Source organism: Dufourea novaeangliae, unplaced genomic scaffold (genome assembly GCF_001272555.1).
Source record: "Dufourea novaeangliae isolate 0120121106 unplaced genomic scaffold, ASM127255v1 scaffold343, whole genome shotgun sequence".
Classification (NCBI taxonomy): domain Eukaryota; kingdom Metazoa; phylum Arthropoda; class Insecta; order Hymenoptera; family Halictidae; genus Dufourea; species Dufourea novaeangliae.
Window position 1 is genome coordinate 1,031,233 of NW_015374236.1, and position 21,130 is coordinate 1,052,362.

Here is a 21,130-nt window from a genome sequence, read left to right on the forward strand (position 1 = left end):
CTCATTAAAAATCGTGACCATGCACAAGGACACATTGTGCACGGTTGTGGCGAGGAACGCTGCGGTTCCTCGTTGCCTGGACATTGAAATTTTCCACTACGGTCCACGAAGCGCAGGCGTTCGATGAAAATTTCGGCTTGATTACGAGCTTCCATTAGGGAACGTTTGTAATTGGAAACCGGCTTACAGCGACCGTCGACTGAAATCCGCAACTTTCCAGGAACTCGCGTTACCACGAAACGCGGCGAAAGCGTCATTTTGTTGGCTTCGACAGCCACAGGAAATTATGTGACCAATGGAGTTGCCGTGTACCTTTGATTTTGGTACTCGATTTTTCCGATATTCCTAGAACTGTCGAACACAACCATTGCAAAGCTTTTGGTACATGTGACTTTGAGTGACCCTCCATCGACCTAATTTTATCGAGATTTACGTGTTGACAGATGGACAATTCTTTACATTCGTGTAACTATTTGTTTCCATTTAATTCACGAAACATTTCAACCAAACTTCGTCTGTTATAACAGAATATACGAAATAAATATTGTTTTCTGAAAAACAGAAGACCTCAAACTCGAGGGACACTAATGGTAGCTATCGTTTCCCTTACAAACTGCACCCTCGATGTATTCGAGATTATCCAGTTCTTACAGATTCGAATCAGCCGAGTATGAATGCGATTCACAATTAAATACCCGGAGGGGAAACTCCGTTGGCGGATAATGAGCCGATAATCACACTCCGCGGAATGATTAAACAGCCCTTAATGAACGATAGCTCTCCTTAAAGGCTGCGTCGGTTACGCGTCGCGCGCCATTCAAACTTCGATCCTCGTTTACATTTGCATGCGCTCGCCCCCGAACCGGTCGAGGCCTCTGAGGATATATTCGCAGCGGCGCGGGCGGTCCATTGTATCGCTAAATCCATTTCATTAACCCGTAAACACTAACCGATTACGCGATACGTTCCACAGGCCTTGCCTGTAATTGTGTGTACCTACTCTATTTACATACTGCATTCACGATATACGATCGAGCGAAGGTAATGGACTTCACGGAGGCATATACCGTGCGAGGCGTGGGTGTTACAAGATAATTGACACCAGCAGCCCCACGATACACGCGGAATCAGAAACGGGACCGATATATGTATACGAAGAACGCGCTCGCGCGGGCGCGCCTACAGAGAACTGCCGGATTGCATAATTGAAATCGGAGGAGATTCACGTTGAACAGACAGGTGCTGAACGTTGCATAAAACTAGTCGTTATTGGGCGTTTATAATTGGCCCGGACGAAATTCACTGAAATTCAATGTAGATAAAAGCTTTGATAGAACCGCAAATAGAGAAGAGCAATTTCTCTTTGAATTTCAGCTTTTGTAAATTACAGTTCTGGTGTAATCATTCTAGTGATTAGTTCAGAACACGTATTCATAACCGAAACATTGATCTATAACTCACGTGGCATTTAACGAAGTTAAGACTGAGAGCATCCTGAGGCCACTGATAGCTATTCCTGGATAACTTGTAAACTCTGTAGCGGTCGTGAACCCCCCAGAGACCACTAGTGTCTCGAAGATAGCCTCGGATGGCTGGTATCCTAGAAACCTATTGAGAATCCTGGATCACTTGAGACGTAACAATCGTGAGGGGTCTTCGCGAGTCCTTAGAATTCTTGAAATCTCTGGTATGATCTTATTTGATTCTGACAAACATCGTCGAATGAATTATCTACACTTGATAGATCGTTAATACCGAATGTATTAGACCTATTCAATTCGAAGAAGTAAACCAGTTTTGTCAGACTTCCGAATAAACGTGTGTCACATCTAAATACTTTTTTTAACAGAGTTCGTAACACATTATATTCTTTATCCTACTTTCAGAAACAACATTTCCAGATCGTACCACTTATTCAGGGCGAACCTGCGATACTAAAAGTTTACCGAGCGCAATTAGGCAGTCGGTGCCTCGACGTTACCACGGTTTTTTTTTTTACCAGAAACCTCAATTTCCCATTAACAGTATCAACCATGCCGTCCCATAATTCCACTACAGTTACCGCCGCGTACCAACGTGGCTTCGCGCGCCGCAGGAATTTGCGACGGATATTTTGAATATCGCGTGGCGAAAACGCGCGCCGGTTTCCCATAACGCGTAGCGGGACATCGAAGTTGCAGTTACACGCACCAGTTCACTCGCGACGAACTCGGCAAACCGTTCGTATTCACGGACGGAATCATTCCTTCTTTTTTTTCTCCCCACCCCCGCGAGGGATCTCGACGCTCGGAACGATTCCGCTGGACGTGTCGCGCAACACCTTTGTATGACTTAGTGCGTGTAACTGTTTTGAGTAATATAGAAATATATCTGGTAAATGTAATATTCTGAAGAAATAAAACTGCACTTTCGATTCGTTTGACGGTCAAAGACGTACCGAGTACGCGAGCACAGTACACGGAAGTTCAAAAATTAATCTGAAACACGTGTATTCATCATGGTAGTAAGTAGAAACGGAATGCAGTGATCAGACGCGCTAGCCCAGTCCTAAAGTCGATTTTCTCGAAATCTAAGCCTTGAATGAAAAAATTTTATTCTATATTTTGTTCTTATTTTTTTCATAAGGAATCACCTCGTACCCGCATGTACATGTTATTCGGCAGTACCCTGTATATCATTAACACATTGACTGCCACAGTGGAAACGGCAGTACGTAGCCAGACACACGTTATTCCGTTTTTTAAGTCATAAATCTTTGAATTGTGTATTTAAATAATCCAGCATGTTTGCAATGTTTCAACTACGAGTTATCTCGTAGCTGGCAGTCAACGTGTTAAGAACCTGTGCACTATAATTTTACAAAGCCCCGTTAAAATCAAAGTCGGACAGTTCGGGTTCCCTTCCCTTGTGAGGATTAAGAATGAATTCGTTTCCAGAAGAATATGTTTCAAAACTTGCAGAGCATCCAGTCTTAACTCGATCCGTACGACATACGAACTAAATAGTCTGTCATATGTCAGGTTGCCCGTACGACGTATGGACTAAACCGTCAAAGGGTTAATAGCGGCACTAGAGCGAAAACAAACGTAACCCGTTCAGTTTTTCGTTGTGGTGCCGTGGTAATCGAATCATGGTTCTCACGTCGCGATACTCAATCCACGAGCGAGCCGATCAAGGCTACGGAATTATTATACATATAGATCTCCATGCGGCCACTTTCAACGGGGGCCGCCTAATGAACACGCGTCACAGATTCGCGGAGTCGGTGTAAAACCGGATCCGTCGATCCCAGGTGCATGATCGACGCGATAAAAGGAAACTATAATTGCATAGGAATGCTCGGTGGGATCCCCCCTGGCGGGCTCGTTTTCTTTTTCCACGTTTACTCGCTTCACTTGCGTCCCGACACTCGGACAGTAATTCTCTAATTATACGACTTCGCGCTTGTGGATCGTTACGGGACCGAACGGCACGAATAACAATCGCGTATCTTGGATATAAACACACGATGCGTGCACCCCTGGAACGCTCGGAGATTGATTTTTTTCTCCCCTCCCTACCATCTCGAAGGCGTGCCGACGCTCGCAAAGAGTTACTCAGAGACTCGCAAGGACTTCTTCATTTGCATAAAGAATGTCGCTGTACATCAAAGGAGGGAAGTCCCGTCGTTTCTTAAAGTGGAAGTTACCGGAGGATAAATTGAAAAAATCTTTACTTATTCATTGCATCCATCCTTCGTGGTTCTGAGAAAAAATCGACTCGACGTTATGTTTCGTTCTAGTAGCTTCTATACGTTTCTTTTTCCTGCAGATTAATACTTTGTTAATAAATATTCGTTTATCTAGTACAAACTTTTTAGTATTGCAATACAGCATGGTACAGCAGTTTGGTGCCATAACGAAGAAATAGTAAAAATTGGGTTACCATATAAATTTGGTCTGACAAGATTTCCATTAGGCATAAAACGATCTCGTTAATCTCGAGATACTATCTTTAACAGTACCTGTTTAGAAAGTACAAAAACCCACCTGGCAATTGTGTAACGTAATTGTTGATACAAACATTTCTTACAGACTCTTATACACGCACAGACTTTTACAAGTCCCTATAAGTCGCAAATTTTGGGCTTGCACGATGGTAAAGCCACTCGATAGAAAATGAACGAACCTACAACTTATTCGTAATACAACGAATAAAACAAATTAGATGCAACTGAATGAACGTAATCGCGACATTTATTGTCAGACACGCTTTGAATATCTGGACTAGGAAAGCCAAAGCGAGGATTTCCTGGAAACGCTGTGTAGCTAAAGAGCCTATCAATTTTTCCCATGGCCACCTGTTTGTGATTCACGTGACTCCGTCCGCAGAAAGCACCTGGAGGAGCCACGATTCTACCTCAGTACTGAATATGAAATTATGAAAGGGAATGGTAACCTTCGCGACAACATCTCTTAGCGTACTATTAATGTCGATGAACTGGTTCCAGCGGAACGCGTAGATATTCCCACAAGGATATCTATTCCTACCCCTTCGTCCTTGCATCTCCATCCACCGATTCATTCTCAGCCTCGTATACATACTACCGTTCATATAAAATATGTTTCATATAAACTATATATTTTAGGCTACTTCAATTAGTTCAAAATATCATAAACGTTTTCTATCGAGCCTTAATATCCCCTAAACCATATTTATTACAGACCTTCGGTAATTTCGTAATACCCTCTATCATTTACTGCACATTCGATAAGTGTTCTAATACTTACGAATGGGAGTGTACATTTCAAATTTTTTCTCCCGCATAACAGATCAGATTTTCTTGCACGATCGTTTCGCCCGAATCCCACGCCGACGACGCTTCGCACGAGACAGTGTAATTTTTTGCTGTTAAATAAACTCATTTTTCAACGACGATCCTTGCGGTTCCTCTGTCGCGTGACCAACGACGTGGTCACGAAACCAGGCTGAACACCAAGGAGCACGGAAACAACCTGACGCTCGTTTAATTTGTGAAATTTTGTTCGCCCTCGTGTCTGGCCACTCGAACGAAAAAGTACATTGTGTTCGTCGCGGTTCGCAGAAAGCACGATCGAATCGAGTGTTTCCGAAACGAAGAAGTACCGGCTGCGAAAACAGTATTATGTCCATGAACATCGTGCCTGTGTTTAGTCTGATAACAGATCGCGGACGTATGAGTAATAGACATCGGTTGGGATGGGAAATTAAGCGACCGTTTAATATCTTGATAAAAACGTTTCGTCGTTTAAATACCGAGTTGTTATGAAATTCTATGTTGTGCAATCGATTGGAGTTCAAGTTCATTCTAGATAATTAATTTCGTAATTCTGTGAAGATTATCTGTCATTATATTCTAATTGTACTTCAAATAATTCTCATTCTACAATCATCGTAGTGTAATTTTAAGTTAGTTCTATGATATTTAAAAAGTATATCGCGATAAAGATATTTACACGATTTCTTTCGTTAACTTCCTTGGTACACTTTTTGTCATCGAGAACGTAAGATACCGATTGGATAATGTCTCTGTTTTCCCATCGAGATAGAGGGAAAAAAGCGGTACAGATCAAAGATTAATTACACGGCGAATGACTGCCGATCGTTCCGCTGGACAAATGACATCAGCGACGATTTCTCTGTAAGTGGGATAACGCTTATTCGCGAGATCGAGTCGCGAAGTGACTGGAAAATTTTCTGCGGAGATGCCTGGAGGAGAGCTGCTGCAGCGTGTCTCGATGCGCAGAAGTTTAATGGATTGAACTGGACAGGGTATTTACTATGCTCAGCACGCGGTCGACCGTTTTCATATTTTAGAAAGGAAAAAAACGAACGAAGCCTTGAATTGCGTGCGGCCGAACCAGACTGTGTGTTGCGCGGCAAGTAAATCGTGAAACTGCGAAGATTTAAATCTGATTTTAATAGAGCAATCGTCCACCTTTCTTTCTTAACTGGATCGCAACAAGCCGTACAATGAAACACAATACGCGTCGTAATGTATTCTTATGAGAATATTCATGCTCGATTCAAGTTGCATAAAGGTACGCAACAACGTCTTGATTCGTCCATAATTCATTACTCTTTTCAAACTAAATTCTATTCTTCCACGATAAAAATTCTCGTTTCGAACAAGCATATTTTAAATGAGAAGAAGAATACGTTTCCTTTATGAATTCCACCGACTGTATGCTATTTATTTAACATTATCTCTATTGAAGCGAAATTAAGACAAATGATGGTCAACTAAGTATCATGATATTTAACATTGCAGAGATTGCATCGCGGTAACATTATCGTAACTATTTCTGAACAGCAGGTGTACTGGAAACCTATATTAAGACTATTATTCGTACACGAGACAACCGTGTCGTGTAGCAACCAGTACACGAATATTCCACAGTTTCATATAAAGTACCGTGTGTCCTGAATACCTGTCAGGTAGAGTACAATAACCGTGCAACATACTCGAGGAATACCGTCATCCTTCTAATAATAGTTTTCTGCTGTTTGGCGACTTTCGCCCGGTGAATCGCGCGAGGACACAAAAAGTACCGTTCAAACGCGAACGTTCCGAAAATAAATACGTCCGAGACTAATTCACGACGAAAGAATCCTGCCCCGAACTGTTAAGTAATTCACTCGAAAATATGCTTGTCCCTCGTCGAGTAGTTTCCTGGGTCTGATAAGACGAATGGAATTCACCGAGACTCGACTTCGACAGCGATTCGTCAGGAATTTCAGGAAAGGAGAAAGCGCGCGTGCGCTTTCGTCAGCGTGACGATACCGAATGTGAACGGCGACGATAAAAGAAAAATATCCTGATCGAAGTACGTGAAATTTCATGGTTCCAGCTGGCACGCAAATGACACACAGTCGAAGGATTGGAGGGCCAGGCGAGAAGTACGAATGAAAATTGAAGGTCCACGCGACGAAACGGAGCGCGAATTGCGTCAATTTTAAGCAAATCGAGGTAGCAATTTCTAGTTTCCCTCGGCGAAGCGGTGACTCGATTTCTTCCCCTTTTGAAATTCAACATTGTTCGAGGACCCAGCGATCGCCTGTTCTGGTTCCTTCGAAATTCGTACCTTGCGGATTATTCTTCTACTTTCAGAACGGGTGTTCTACTTTCAGAGAAGAGACATTAAAACTATTTAATTTTTCGTAATGAATTTTTCTTCTATTTTCTACCGTGTTAACGCTATGGCATGGCTCAGATGTATGGGGCACCCTGTATATTAAATAATCAACTTAGCGATGTAGAAAATAAAACGAACTCGAACTAGATATTTTGATTAACAGTCAACGTCCATGTGTTTAGTCCTTTTACACAATTAAACTTTCGCAACCAGCGTTTCTTCGATATATCGCGGTGCAAAGACGTTGCTCCCGTCCAATATCGATGACCTGCCAGATTCATATTGCCGTGACGGAAGTTCGATTGGCAGCTATCGATAAATTCCGCGGATAAACGCAGGCGGTTATTTCACCTGAATCTGGAACATTTTGACGGACGTTTTACGCAAAGTCTCTATTAATTCCGAGGCAGGATTGGTGAAGAATAAGGGTTGTCTTCAAAGAAACAACGGAACATGAGAAAAAAATTCCACTCGGATGAAATGCCTGACGGAAAAGTTTAAATGACGTCTCACCGTTTCGCTTGATAACCCGATTACAAGACAGGGTTAGAGATCCGGGCTCGATGAAGATTAGTTTTTTCACGCCTCCTGAGAAAGACCCCCGTTCCCATCTGTCGACGGTGTTGTTAGAAAGTTTCCAGACGTCGCAATAGCACGCATTCCTTTACGATTCATAAAGACGGCGAATAAAGTGTCATTATCGTTGCTCGGTTCTATCTTCACGGACGAAGGGATTTGCATCCAACAGGGCGAAGATCACGACGCTGCTTGCTTCCCCGACGTCTTCGTTCGTTACTGTTGAACCTGTACGAAGAATTGACATTTTTTTGGTAGCCTCCAATTTTTATGCGCCAGATGCATATTACGGTTTCGACATTTTAAGTCCTTCGTTGAAATTCTTTAACGAATTTAATTCTGTTTAAGCGTATCGAGAAAGCGGACTAAAGCAATATTTGCCCTGCGATTCGGAAGCGCTACGTTTAATTGAAAAATTCGTTAGCTCAAATTCTAGAGCGGAAATTTCACTGCGAGGTACCTACTTGGACTACTGTCGCGAAAAGAATAGAACGTCCTATGTATTTCGGGGAACGAATTTGCACTGGGAAAACCTTCTTCGTCCCATTCGAATAAATTATCCTGCTTTTTTCTTTCTTCTCTGCCTTAGACTCGTATCGATCCTCTTGTTCTCATTTAATTAACGATTCGTTCGCCGGGTCCAAAGCGGCGCCTATTTCACTTACACGGAATCAATATACATGAGTCTCCGGATTTTCGCGGCGTTTTGTTTAACGAAGCCAGCAGCCCTCGTCTTTTGATGAATTTCCAACGACTTGCTTTCACTGTTCATTATTCCCAGCGTGGGTTTACTCGCGATGATCGTACTAATTCCTCCAACAAGCCGGGGGAACAATATCGATTTCTCACGACGTGTCGATGCTCTGTTGCCATCTTAAACCAGAATAAAAACCTTAATAAAAATGTACCGATGCTCGTATCTTGGACAACGTGTCAGAGTAATTAAAACAAATGTGTGAAACACCGTAATCTTGAGGATTCACCTTTGGAAAGTTGTAGGAACGAAGTATACATGACATAAGTATTTCTGAAATTGTCAGTTCCTCGAAAGTTTTCATTTGTTTCATGAATAATCAACGGATTAAGTCATCGTATACTATACAGTATTCTGTATACAGCTACCCGAAGAAAAGTGCTTTTACGGTGTCTACTACATCTCCTTACAGTTATTGATCATAAACGAATTTGAATGCAAGGTTCTCTAGAAAAATTGGAATATCGTTGATCCAAGTGCATTGATGTTAAAAGGGATTATGTTGAAAAATAGAATAATTATAATATTGTTAAAATTGTCTTTCCACCCCTCTCCAAGAATTTTTCAAACGAGCCCAAGTACATTCAACTCCTATACAAACAGAAAACCAAAATCTGTTCGTATCAACTGTATTCGCCAGCAAATTAACATTCGCTCGCATCCAATTACCTCTCGACAGAACAATACACCACAGGAAATCCACGAGATTTCCTATCCAAGGCACGATCCAACCGACAGAACGGTCGTTCCGCAGCATCAGAATTCACGCAGTCTTTCGAGACACCAGTTTTCACGGGGATTCGTTAATTGGCCCGAGTGGACGACGACAGGAATGCCGAATCCACGGTGGAAAGTCAGCGCTTTCATAAGTGCAGGCTTAATTATTTATGCACGATCGAACGCGGCCGGCCGCAGAAATGTCAACGTCAAATGGGAAAGTGGCGGTTGGTCCGTCTATTGTCGCTCTACGCCTGTGGAATCTTTTCTTTCTCACGGACCATTCGCTCGTTTTCCATGACGCTGCGCGCAATTACTGCGCCTCTTCCATACGCGACGTCGCCTCTGTCAAGGATGTCGGGGGGCAAAACGGAAATTGAGATTAACGCGATTTTTCCTTTCTACATATTTTTTCTTTTACGCGAAGCGGCGCCGCACGATAGCGTCTGGCCGATTACGCGCTACTGACTGCCGCGGGAATTCTTAATTAATCGCCCCAATCGAATTTGCATTCGCGGGTAAAGTCACGGTCTCGTGGGAAGCGACTGCGAAACGCGCCTCACTTCCACGAAACGACGTAAACGTGTATAACGATGTTGCATAGTGGAGACGGTGATCGTTAGCTGCGCGTTAACAGGGAGAAGCTGCTGAACGATCGACGGATATTTCGATGGGAAGTTTGTATTGGCTAGAACGTGACTACGATTAACAGGAGGATGTCAGTGGCGATCAATGCATACTTTCTCAATATGTTTACTGCGACAGATATACTGTATTACTATGAAGAAAATTTGATGAGTCGTAAAAATTATACCTGTATTTTAGTGTGCTTACGAGACGGTCAAACTTTTCATCGTATATCATACTTAAGCAACTTACTATATGTATACATATATCGAGCAGTGAGTTCTACAGCTCTCTATATTATCTTAGCGACGAAACTGTCGTTTAGCGTCAGCGTCTTAATGGGAGAGGACACTTCCAGCTGCAGTCTATAAAATGGTATCCAGATCTCAGATAACAGGTACATATACGACCGTCAATGTCTCAATCAGTGGTCTATGTATTTCCTTGGTCCTCGGTACCAGAGGTCGTTCCCGTTACGACTTTCCGAAGATCCAGCGTTTCCGTTATAGATTTGACGAACCGGTTCCACGGCGGCCAGATTCCCGAAATTTTGGGTTACCAGTGCTGCTGGCCCGCTTCCACCTGGTACACCTGTGTTATGTAAAGCTCGTCATTGACTAACGGTACACAGACGAATCTCCTCAGGTGGCTTACATCTCTCGCCTCGGCCCTCGTACGAACGATATTTCGCGGGTCCAAGTAGTTAGTCCAAGATTCCACGGTAACGTGCGGTTTGATACTCGCGTCCACGATTAGAACTCCACCTGTTATTACAACTCTACCTGCTATTAGCAACCCGCGATAGGAACAGCCGTTACGGTCAGAGACTTCGAAACGAAGGAGTCGTTGTTCATTTTGCCGGGCACGCTTATGGTTACGGTTACGATTACGACTGGATGCATCCCATGATATTTTTACGCCGACCGTGCCGAGAATCATGGAAACCAAAAAAAGAAGCTCGCTGTGTACTCAACTCGGCTCGATAACGTGCACGAAAGTTGAGTTATTCGTTGTTGTGAATATTCAGCCGGGGGGTGAGACGCAACGGTGGTTTCGTGAAAGGCAAACTGTACGGTCGGGTAACTGCTTTTTTCACTACTTTCCAACGATATTAATTAGTTTTTTGTTTGCACTTGGACTGGTAGTCCTTCTTGGTCGTTGCATCCACGAGAAGCGTTCTCAATTTCCTTATACCGTTAACTATGCTCGTCACTGTGAGATCACTATTGAACACTCTGGGGCTTTTTGAAAAGTAACGTCTATGCAAACCACCCAGAGACAATTCAAAGACTCAAAGAAGAAATTGAAAGCCAAATTCGTAAAATTCACCGGCCCTTACTCCAAAACGTACTGCAAAATTTCGTCGAAAGAATACATACCTGCCGCCAGACCAACGGTGGCCATTTAAACGACATTTTATTTCATATTTAATGTCATTAATAACTCTGAAGATATCAATAATAAAATATAAAGAAACAATTACATTAATGTGTTTTTCTATTTATTTAAAATTCAAGTTCTTGCTGAGACACCCTTTAGCATGCAGTGGCGTATTCCGCGAAGGTGGCCGCTCCACGAGGTACAGCAACCGGTAGGAAGAGAAGACGATACAAGGTAGTTCAGAGAGAAGGTTGAACGAATCCAAGAGGAGGTTAAAACTGTCGGTCGGTGTTGCTGTCGCCACGGTGGCCTCTTTGACCCGCTTTCTCTTTTCCCACCCGATTTGTCCCGTGGACATGCCTGCCGCGTTTCCTTTAACCGGGAAATTCACGATGCCGGTTTCGCCACCTGGAGCTCCGCGTCGCGCCGCGCCGATTCCGCGTTAACCGTCCATCGAACGGTGTGGAATTACAAGAACGAAAAGCCGGAAGCCAGCGTACAAGTGGGTCGACGGTGCTCGCACGATTCCGATTATTGGCTAGCTGCTCGCCGGTTCATTCAACCTCTGCGCGCGCCATTGCCATCACCGCCGACGTCAGTTACATCGCGGTGAACGAGCACTTTCGAAAATTGTTCGGTAAGAAACGCATCGAACGAGAGACGTACAACTTCTCGAATAAATTTACGTTACAACGATCCTCGCGAGCTGACATTGTGCCGCAATCCGGCACGAAATGATTGTTTACGGAAGAATACGGTGACCGATAAAATTTCATTCTTTTCTGAATTTCCAGTAACGAAGCCAGCATTAATTTCTAAATTTGTCAATTTTCATCACTTTGGCCTGGTTATCGAAATACAGTAATGTCTCGGTGAGTGCAACGTACTCGGGTCTACTTCGGAGCATTCATGGCAAGGCGGAATGGTTTTCAGCCTCACATCAATTTTTTTTCCCCGATGCCGAGCCTCTGTCTAGCTTCTGTTTACTGTGTTTTGATTGGTTCATCAGGGGGAATCCCCCAGTGGTGGGAATAATGCCGTTACTCGCGTCGCATTCATCGAGGAATCACTGTACATTTACGTTCGTCGTCCATAGTTCTAGTGTTAATCACCTTAAAATAATCCAATTTCATTCAGAAGTAGCCCAAGGAATTGGTAACGCGAGGATTAGCTTCCGCTCGATTCGATACCAGTCCCAGAATTTTCCATCGAACCGACCGATCGTTACGACAGCATTAAATCGTGACGAACGCCGCGCACTAAATTGCAATTTTTCGTCGACCTGGTTTTCCGCTTCCATAACGCGGACCGGCTCGAATTACAAAGAGCATTCGAATCTTTATTTGCTTGCGTACCAAATAAGCATCGGCGGAGAAATAGAACATGAAGCGTGACATGCCGCCGTCGAGTGTCCATAAGCGTCGATTTCGAGCGCGCTCGAACCCGATGGTAAGATCGGGAAAGAAAGTTGCCCGTACGATCGACGCCGTACGATGAAGTGGGTCGTTGTTTCTGCCGCGTTTATCATCGATCATTTCACCTTCTTCGTCAGGAGGTCGTCAGGATCGTGGAAAAAAGGAGGGGAAGGGAAGTGGGTTGCATCGCCGTGCAAATTGCCCGAACACGAAATATGCCGCACACGCATGAAAGTAACGCCGTTTAAATCTGCGACATTAACGTGTGCACGCATGCATGCATGCTCGCCTCGATAACTTTCTTCGCAGAAGGTGGAACACGAGATCTCTTTTATTCTGCGAGCAGAAAAAGAAACAGTTTGAAAATCTGGTAACCTTACCGACCGATTAACCAAAACTTCGGATAAAAAAAAAAGCATTCGACGTCGATTGGTGTTTCTGTCCTGAGGTTGTTCCGCCGATATATTCTTACGTTTCTTCTCTGCGTTGCGAAACTATATACTTACCACCCAGAACGCGATTACAGATCGGTGCCACGATTCCAATCGGTAATTATTAGCGATACGTAAGTGCCTTGGATCGGGGATTATTCTGTCAATTATATTAGGCTCCAAATTGTCCTTAATTACTGTCGTTGCTACACGAGAAATACGGATCGGGAGAGGGGTTTTAATTAAATTTTCCGCCGGTGAAACGCGTCGTACCAGTCTCCGTTTGCCGGTTTAATGTGGCCGTACATACCTACTCCGAGAGTGGACCATTCGATTGCTGAGGTCCCGACGTTTTAATTACAAGTGTAACGCAGGTTAATCGTTCGCGAAACCGAGGCGCAAGCGCTCGTGTCTCTCGTTTGGCTAGTTTGGTTTTATCGTGTCCACGTGACTCTACATATTTTATGGATATACTAACGACGGAGTGAAAAATTTGTTACATAATCAGTGGCTTTGAGCGCGGGTTCGTGCGTGGACAATAAAACAGGTGGAAACATTTTTCGTGAACAAACAACGTTGGAACGTGGTCTAGAATTCGCGTTGAATTAATTCAAATCAATAGAGAAACGATTACTGCGACTCATTACGACTGCGAATCAGTGAAATACTGTCCAATAAAAAACATTAATCCCTTCATGTAATTGTCCGTCTCGTTTCCAATCCGCTAGAATCCATAACGAGGGAAATAAAATTCTTGTTGATCACCGTTTCCGTGAATTCCACTATAAAGAGGACAAATTAAGAAATATCCATTCGTTTAATTATGATACATTAAAATAATACACGAATATAGTCTGAGAGATCGCTTCCATTTCTATTTTATCACTTAACCCGACAACTTTCTAGTTAATCCCGATGCGGTTTGTCGGAAACTTCATAATAGCGATCGTTACGCCGCGGCTCGTGACGAGCGCGTCGTTAGCATTACATCAACGATAATACGCGATAACGCTGATACCGGCTGTCTACGGGACTGGAAAGGATCTTCTTCCATCGATGCATCTTGATGCATAACTCGCCTCGGCTCGCACACACCAGGAAATTACGACAGCACTTTAACACATCCTTGTGTGCGTGTGTGTTCTGTTATGTCAGCGGCGCCGGGATATCTGGCCTTAGTTTCGTATTGTTAAGCACACGGAAGCAACCACGTGACTTCCTATCCCGGCTTTTCTCAGCGTTCAAAGACCGTGCGAGAGCTGCAGGTGAATCTTCTGTTATTTTGATCGGAGAAAGATTAACTCCGAGACGCTTAACCCGTTTGCACTCCGATCGTTTGCTGAATGAGAACTTCGTGTCATTTGAAATATTACCGTGAGAAGAGCATCAACCGCTTTTAATAGACAGGTGTGTGGTCTTTTATGGAATTGTAATCTGTGATTGAGATATCTTAACACATTCGTAACCAGCAACGTAATCCTACGTGATTTGAAAACCTTCAGCTGAGTACAGGTATCGTAGTTCTACGTCATTTCAAAGTTTTCTGCCGAGGGCTGGTCACGTAATTCTACGTTATTTCGAAATCTGTAGCGTTCATCACCTGTTTCTCTTTGGCACGCTCATTATCTTGACTTTAAATTCTTCAACTAAGAGTCTCGTCTACAAACCACCCGCTGCGAATCTGTTAACAGAAGATTCCATCGGTGCTATATTCGCCTAAATTTTTATCAAAGTATTATACATTAAAGTTTTCTTTCAGAAGTTTCATTAGACACGAAGTATTACTTCGTTCTTCATAGTACTTCTATTTATAAATTAACCCCTTCCATGCGATCTACACCGCCAGGAAATACGATCTATCGATATCTCGCGGCAGAAATATACACTGCACTCTTTCGAATGCGACCGTACCGCGTTTTATACGTCAGAAGAAGTAAATTGCAGACTTTTTGATCCCATTTCTTCCACGCTGACAAAAACGGTACAGTTACAACGCAACAGCTACAGATTATGTACCCTCCCCAACGAGACCGCGCTAATCTCGGCTTCTCGAGAGATTCTTTCTCGGTACTCGTTGTGTCAGAACATTGACCGTAACGTCGGTGTTCCCGTTTTTTCCCCCCCTCCTCTAATGAAGCGCGTTAAGAAACCACGGAAAATTGTCGCTAAGTAAATGACTCCCGTAAATGTACCTGTTGCAAGGAAGGTTTAAGAAACGCGTTGCGAAACAAGCCGTTACGTTTTGCTTTTACCGGCAAACATTGTACAACCTGCCAGCCAAGCCTCTTGCGTCAAAGGTGGAGGCTGATGAGATACTGCAGCCTGTCTGACAATGAACGACTCGGTGGATCGCGACTACTCCAAACTGCAAGATTCTCTATTTCGAAACAAACGTTTCTAAGTCGCACAATGATTTGAGAGAAGTATCGAAACACAATAAGATTCCTGGACTATACAAGTCTAACAATAAGTAAAAATTTCTAGATTGGTGTCCAGTGGTACCACCCATACACCCAAACGAACTGCTTATTACATACTCCGCTCAGACTGAATAAGTTTCGCTCCAAGTGGACCACGACAAGTCGACTCGCTTTTTAACCATCGTCCCGGCAAGAAGAAGAAAAAAAACCGTAATAACAGATTTCTCTTCTGGTCCAGACTCTCGAAACTTCTGGTCTCGCCCGTGGCCACGAACCACGTCTCGCAATGGAGCTCTCAAGAGACACGGAGACCAGAAGCGAATCCATGATTGCTCCGTGCCCAGTCCCAAGGAAACCATGCAAGTGCTTGTATGCAGTCTCCAGTTGGTTCCCTTGTAATTTCGCGAAATAGACCGCATGAGGAGACCACACACGCACATGTACACGCGATCCAAAGGGCATTCTCGATCCCAAAAAAAATCCTCGTGACAGAGAAGAGGAAGGGATGCATGCAGCGAAGAAAAAGACTTCAAGAACGGATGAGAAGGAGGATCGGTTCGCTGGGAAGGGTAGAACGAGCACGCTCTCCTTGCACGTCGCACGTAATATCGCTTTATCGGATCTACCGTTATGTCGATACGTTCTGCATCGACGGTGTATGTGTGTACGATTCGCCGGCACACGTCTACGGCCGTGCACGATCCGGCATGGCAACACCAGAAATCGTGTGCAATCAGGACCGCATGGGAGGACGGGCTCTAGACGTCATCGATCGACGACGGCTGCCAGTCAACGTCGATCCACAACTGGTCACCCACTGTAGGACAAGTGAGAGAGAGAGAGAGAGAGAGAGGGATAAGTGATCTAACTGTAAATCTAACGCTTTTCGCGTGCTGCTCCAAGTCGAGTCAAGTGTAACAGACGAGCACCACGACTGGCCAGACGTGTCCAGCCGATTCCATCGGCCATTCCATTCGACCCTGTTTGATACGCTGGTCTGGCGGTCGCGATGTCAGAGTCTGATTTGCATAACAAATAGACGAGTCGCCTAGGAGCTCTCGTACCCAAGTTTCGCGTGGATGCTAGGCATCGTAATTACAGATCCAGGAATTTTCTTTATTCTGTCATTACCTTTTTTTTTGGTTGTTCATGGAGTTCCATTATTGTGCGAGACGTGGGTACGAGGACTGATGCAGAAACGATACGCAGCGGGAACACGTTCGACGAGGCAGTATTCGGTGAAATCTAGACCAACGATTCCGCAAATTTTTAGACACCGTGCCCTTATGACCTTTGAGAATGCCTTTCACCACCCTCCCTCGGCAATGTCTATTGCGGTTCTTGTGGTTTTTCAAACGGAAAACGGGAAATTCTGGATGCCTGTCCTAAGGTTATGCCGTTTCGCTGGTTATAAACGAGACATTGGTATAATTTTAAATCTTCGTGACATTTCGTTCTCAGACAGATTCCTGTAGCAACAAATCTGTCTACTGCACGTTCGGAATTATTACCTGGAAAAGAAGTTTCTGTGTGTATGGCTCGTAGAAACCATGAAATACTTATTTAAAGTAACTTGCTTGTACAATCGTAAGTAAATGAAAAGATCAAAAGTAGACAGAAATTCTGACATTTTCTATCGAATTAGAAAATTCCACGCTGATCGAAGCTTTCCCATTGACGCGGTTTTACTGAATGAAAATGGGCCAGACGACCCACATAAATTCCTGGAAATGCGTACGCAAGTACGAGAGATAGTATCTAACCAGCCACAGCTAGAAAGTTATTTTTCCATGGAACTTTTGAGGACACCACGAAGCAATTTCAAACGACTTTCGACTTCTCAGTATTTTCATCTGTCCCCCTTCATTGATTCTACTTCAAATTACAAACTTAATTAAACTCTCCGTCGTGTTTCTCGTTCTACGAAAGAAAATTCACCCTTTCGCGAACCTTCACATTTACCACTAACGCAAAGCCTGGCACGAATATTTGAATACAATCGAGGTTCACGCAATTACGTCTAAAAAAATGGAAGCAACTAACGAAGTCGATAACGATGCCTCATTATTTCCATACACTGTGGTTCCGGATCTCCAGCTTCGAACGAAGATAAAAACAATTAAGAAGAAATGAAAAATTTACTGAAAGCGTCCTGAATACCAATACAAAATTAGGTTAAACGAGGCGGTCACGAAATTGGAAGCGACATTATCTAACAATGAGCATTACATCATAACCCGCCTTCGTGGTTTGTTTACGTTATGCCAAACTCGGGACGAACGAACGAGGGAAACGACGAAACATTCCCAGGCGACTTAACAAGAAAAGTTCACGGGACGGCCTCCAGGTTCTTTGAACTCCCTCCGAATCTATTTTTATGCCCCCTACCCTGGCGGAATACGTCCGCGGTTCTACGCGGATAACCTTCCGCGAACATCGTCCCGGGAGCGGCAGATAAACATCGGTTAATTTAATGTTTTCCATTCGCTTCCCTGTGCGCACGGCTGTTTAGCATTCCGAGGCGGCGATGAATCGCCCGTTAATTGGCACGCAACAGGAATTCCTCGAAGCCTGGACGAGGAAGAATGAATAGTTTCAGGAGGTGCCGATTATACGAACCTGGGAGGATGGTTTCTGAAGAAACGTCGCGATGCCAGCGCGCACCCTGTTTTTGACACCGCGCACAGTCCCCTTGGCACTGCGTATGGCCTCCTTATCGAGGATCTTGTAACCGGCGAAACATTCGTCGGTATCCTTGTCACCTAGCACCAATCCCCTGCTGGTGTCCTTATTATTCCCCCCTTTCAGTTCGTTCATATGAAACTTGTAGAACCTGTCGTACTCGTAGACGTACTTCTTGCCGGTGATCGGATTCACGCTGGTGTCGACATCACCGGCGATAGACTCCTGCTCTAGCCTCTCCTGTTCCTGTTTCCTCTCCTCGTAGGTGCATTCCTTCACCACCGGGGAGGAGACTTTGCTATGGTGGTCCAAGTCTGGACTCCTGATCCTCGGTGTGGACGAAGCTTTCGACAAGGTCGAGGCGGCGGACGGTGACGGGGAGACGCTGGGCGAGCCTCTGGAGGAGGAAGAGTTCGAGTCGACTTCCGGTGTCGTGGCAGCTGGCGCGGGGTCTTTATTAATCGGTTCCTCGTGCTCGTTCTCGTTCGACGGGTCTAGTCGTTTTAAATTCAGAACGGTGTCGTTCCGGTGATCGACACCGTTCTCCAGACGATTGATCTCTTGGTAGTCCAGACTCTGATCAGCCTCGATGCTCCCGTTCACGTTTCGTTCTACTATCATCCCGTCGCCTAGGTCGCCCGGATTCAAAGAGTCGCAGCTGATGTTGCTCTCGTTATCGTCGCTGTCCACTTCCGCGCCGCTGCTGGTCAAACTCCCCGTACGTTTATGCTGATCGCTGGCTAGGAGAACCGTGCTGGCGTTCTTCTTCTTGGGCAGCGGCGGCGGCGTGCCATCCAGATCACTGCAGGTACCACTGTCCAAGGTGTCGCTGGGCGAACATTGTCCGCTGGACATCACCATACCGGTTAACGGATTCTGGTACGAATTATAATAGAAGCAGGTGTTCGACCGTGTGTCGGCAGAGGTATTTAGGGTATCCGGGGTGTTGCGGTGGACCATGTCTTTCTCCGTGCTGTTGTTACGATCGTGTTTATCGTGATTGTTGTTGTTGTTGTTGTTGTTATTCGTGGTGGTGTTGTTGTTGCGTTCGAAGGGGTTGCAACCGACACTGATCCTCACACAGCCTTCACCGGCACCGGCACTTCCACAACGCTGCTCGTTCACCAGATTCGTCGCACTCACGACCACACCACCGTCACGCTTGCTCGAACGTTCGCACGCGATCCCGTTCTCCTGCTCGACTTCGTGGCCGACCTTCTCGTCCAGAGTCAATCGTACGGTCGATATCACCCTGCCGTTCTTGTCACCATCCGGATTGATCTTGATCTTCACCACATGCGCCGCTTGATGCTGTTGCTGCTGTTGCTGCTGCTGGCTAGTCTGTTGCTGGCTCTGCGAAAGGCTCTGCGCCACGGACTTCACGCTGGTCTGCTTACCGTAGCCGTTCGCCGATTGCACTTCCGGGATTCTTCTCCTACAGGCTGCCACGGAATCAACGCCAGGAGCGGCCAGTCCGACGAATACCGTTGCTCCGGCCCCTGTGCTCGGTGTAGCCGTGGTGGGATTGGAAACAGTCCGGATTGACACAGTCTGTCGGGCAACCTGGCTCCCATCCCGGGACTGAGCCTTCGCCGGCAGTGTCGGTGGAACGGTCATCGTGGCGATCTCGTCCATATACACATTCGAAACCACTGTCACTTCTTCATGGAACCACCACCTGACCCACCAAGTTCGAACTCTCTTTTCGGTTGCTCTCTTTCCGAACCTTTCCCCCCACTATCACACTCTCTCGCTTACCTCTCTCTCCCCCTGTTCTCCTTTCGAGAAACCTATGGACGGTGTGGAATTTATGAATGGAATGTTTTCACGACGGAGAACCAGTATAAAGATACGATTGTGCGATGTGTTCTCAAGACGCAACAATGTGACAGATTTAAAGCACGATCTTGTGGTTTTAGAGTGATATCGATAGATTCTCTGGACTACAGATCAAGCTCAATCAATTAACCATCGTGAATCACAATTTAATTCGTCATAGAAGATTATTCGCACAGGGATTTGATATTCAGTGAGAACATATTAAATGCACTCGCGACACTACTCGGTTAAATTATACCAGAGAAGTTTCAGTCCTGGTGGATTCCTCTTTCTCCGCTCACTTACTTCGACACACCAACAACAGGATGGATATCGACGATGAAGTTTAATCAGAGACCGATCGATAGACCAAGCGGCGATACATCGCACCGAGGATCGTTATCGCGGGAGTGGTTGCAATGCTCGAGGATCAATCGTTCGCGATTACGGCACTCGTGGGACGTCGTTTAAAGATGTTCGTCCGTTCGCGCGGAATACAAAACACCTGCTAACATCCGCGGACGCGGTGCGTGCAAGTCACAGAGAATCTGGTACCCGGCTGGCCAGACGGTCGTCGCGAGAAGAAGAGAGAAAGGGACGGAGAGAACGACAGAGAGCAGACGGAAAAGAGGGAAGACGAAGAGCGAGATACAAGTGTACCGCCACTTACTAGCTGCATGTGTTTATCAAGAGCAGCGCATGATAGAATCAAACTCAGCTTCTATTCCACGGTGCCAACGACGACGACGTAGGCGACAACGGGTCGACGGCGATCGTTCACGGTACGAGCCGTCAGTAACTGTACTGAGTGCCTCTGACACTTACTCATGCAGTTTCGTTGCTTAGGTGGGGACCAAGTTGGGCCTCGCGACGGGGCACTGGGAGCACAAGGAGTGGGAACGTCGAGTCGTTGTTGAAGGAGTGGGGGGAACCGTGGGCCAGAACAGCGACTGTATCGAGACAGAGTGAGAGAGAAAGGAGGAGTAGCACGGAGAGGGGTCCAGCGTATGCTAACGAGCAAGACAACGAATACAGAGGCGAGCGAGAAAATAAAACTAGTGGAGGAGCCGCGAGTGAATGAGGGAGCGAGCGATAGAATAAGTCGTGTGGTGTGAGTAGGTAAATAAGCAGCCCGAGGAGAGGGGGCAGACGTACG

At 45.2% G+C, this 21,130-nt stretch overlaps 1 protein-coding gene across 1 annotated transcript in view; it reads right to left on the reverse strand.

The window, feature by feature from the left end:
• The window catches only part of LOC107192455 (putative uncharacterized protein DDB_G0293878), a 29,528-nt gene extending 9,418 nt beyond the window's left edge, over positions 1-20,110 (reverse strand). Inside the window, exons 1-2 of the mRNA XM_015581713.1 lie at positions 18,094-20,110; positions 16,977-17,012 (exon numbers count right to left, since the gene is read on the reverse strand). Of these exons, the coding sequence (XP_015437199.1) occupies positions 16,977-17,012; positions 18,094-19,791 (1,734 nt within the window). The 5' untranslated portion in view covers positions 19,792-20,110. The remainder of the gene's footprint in view (positions 1-16,976; positions 17,013-18,093) is intronic.
• Between the last annotated feature and the right edge of the window lie 1,020 nt (positions 20,111-21,130).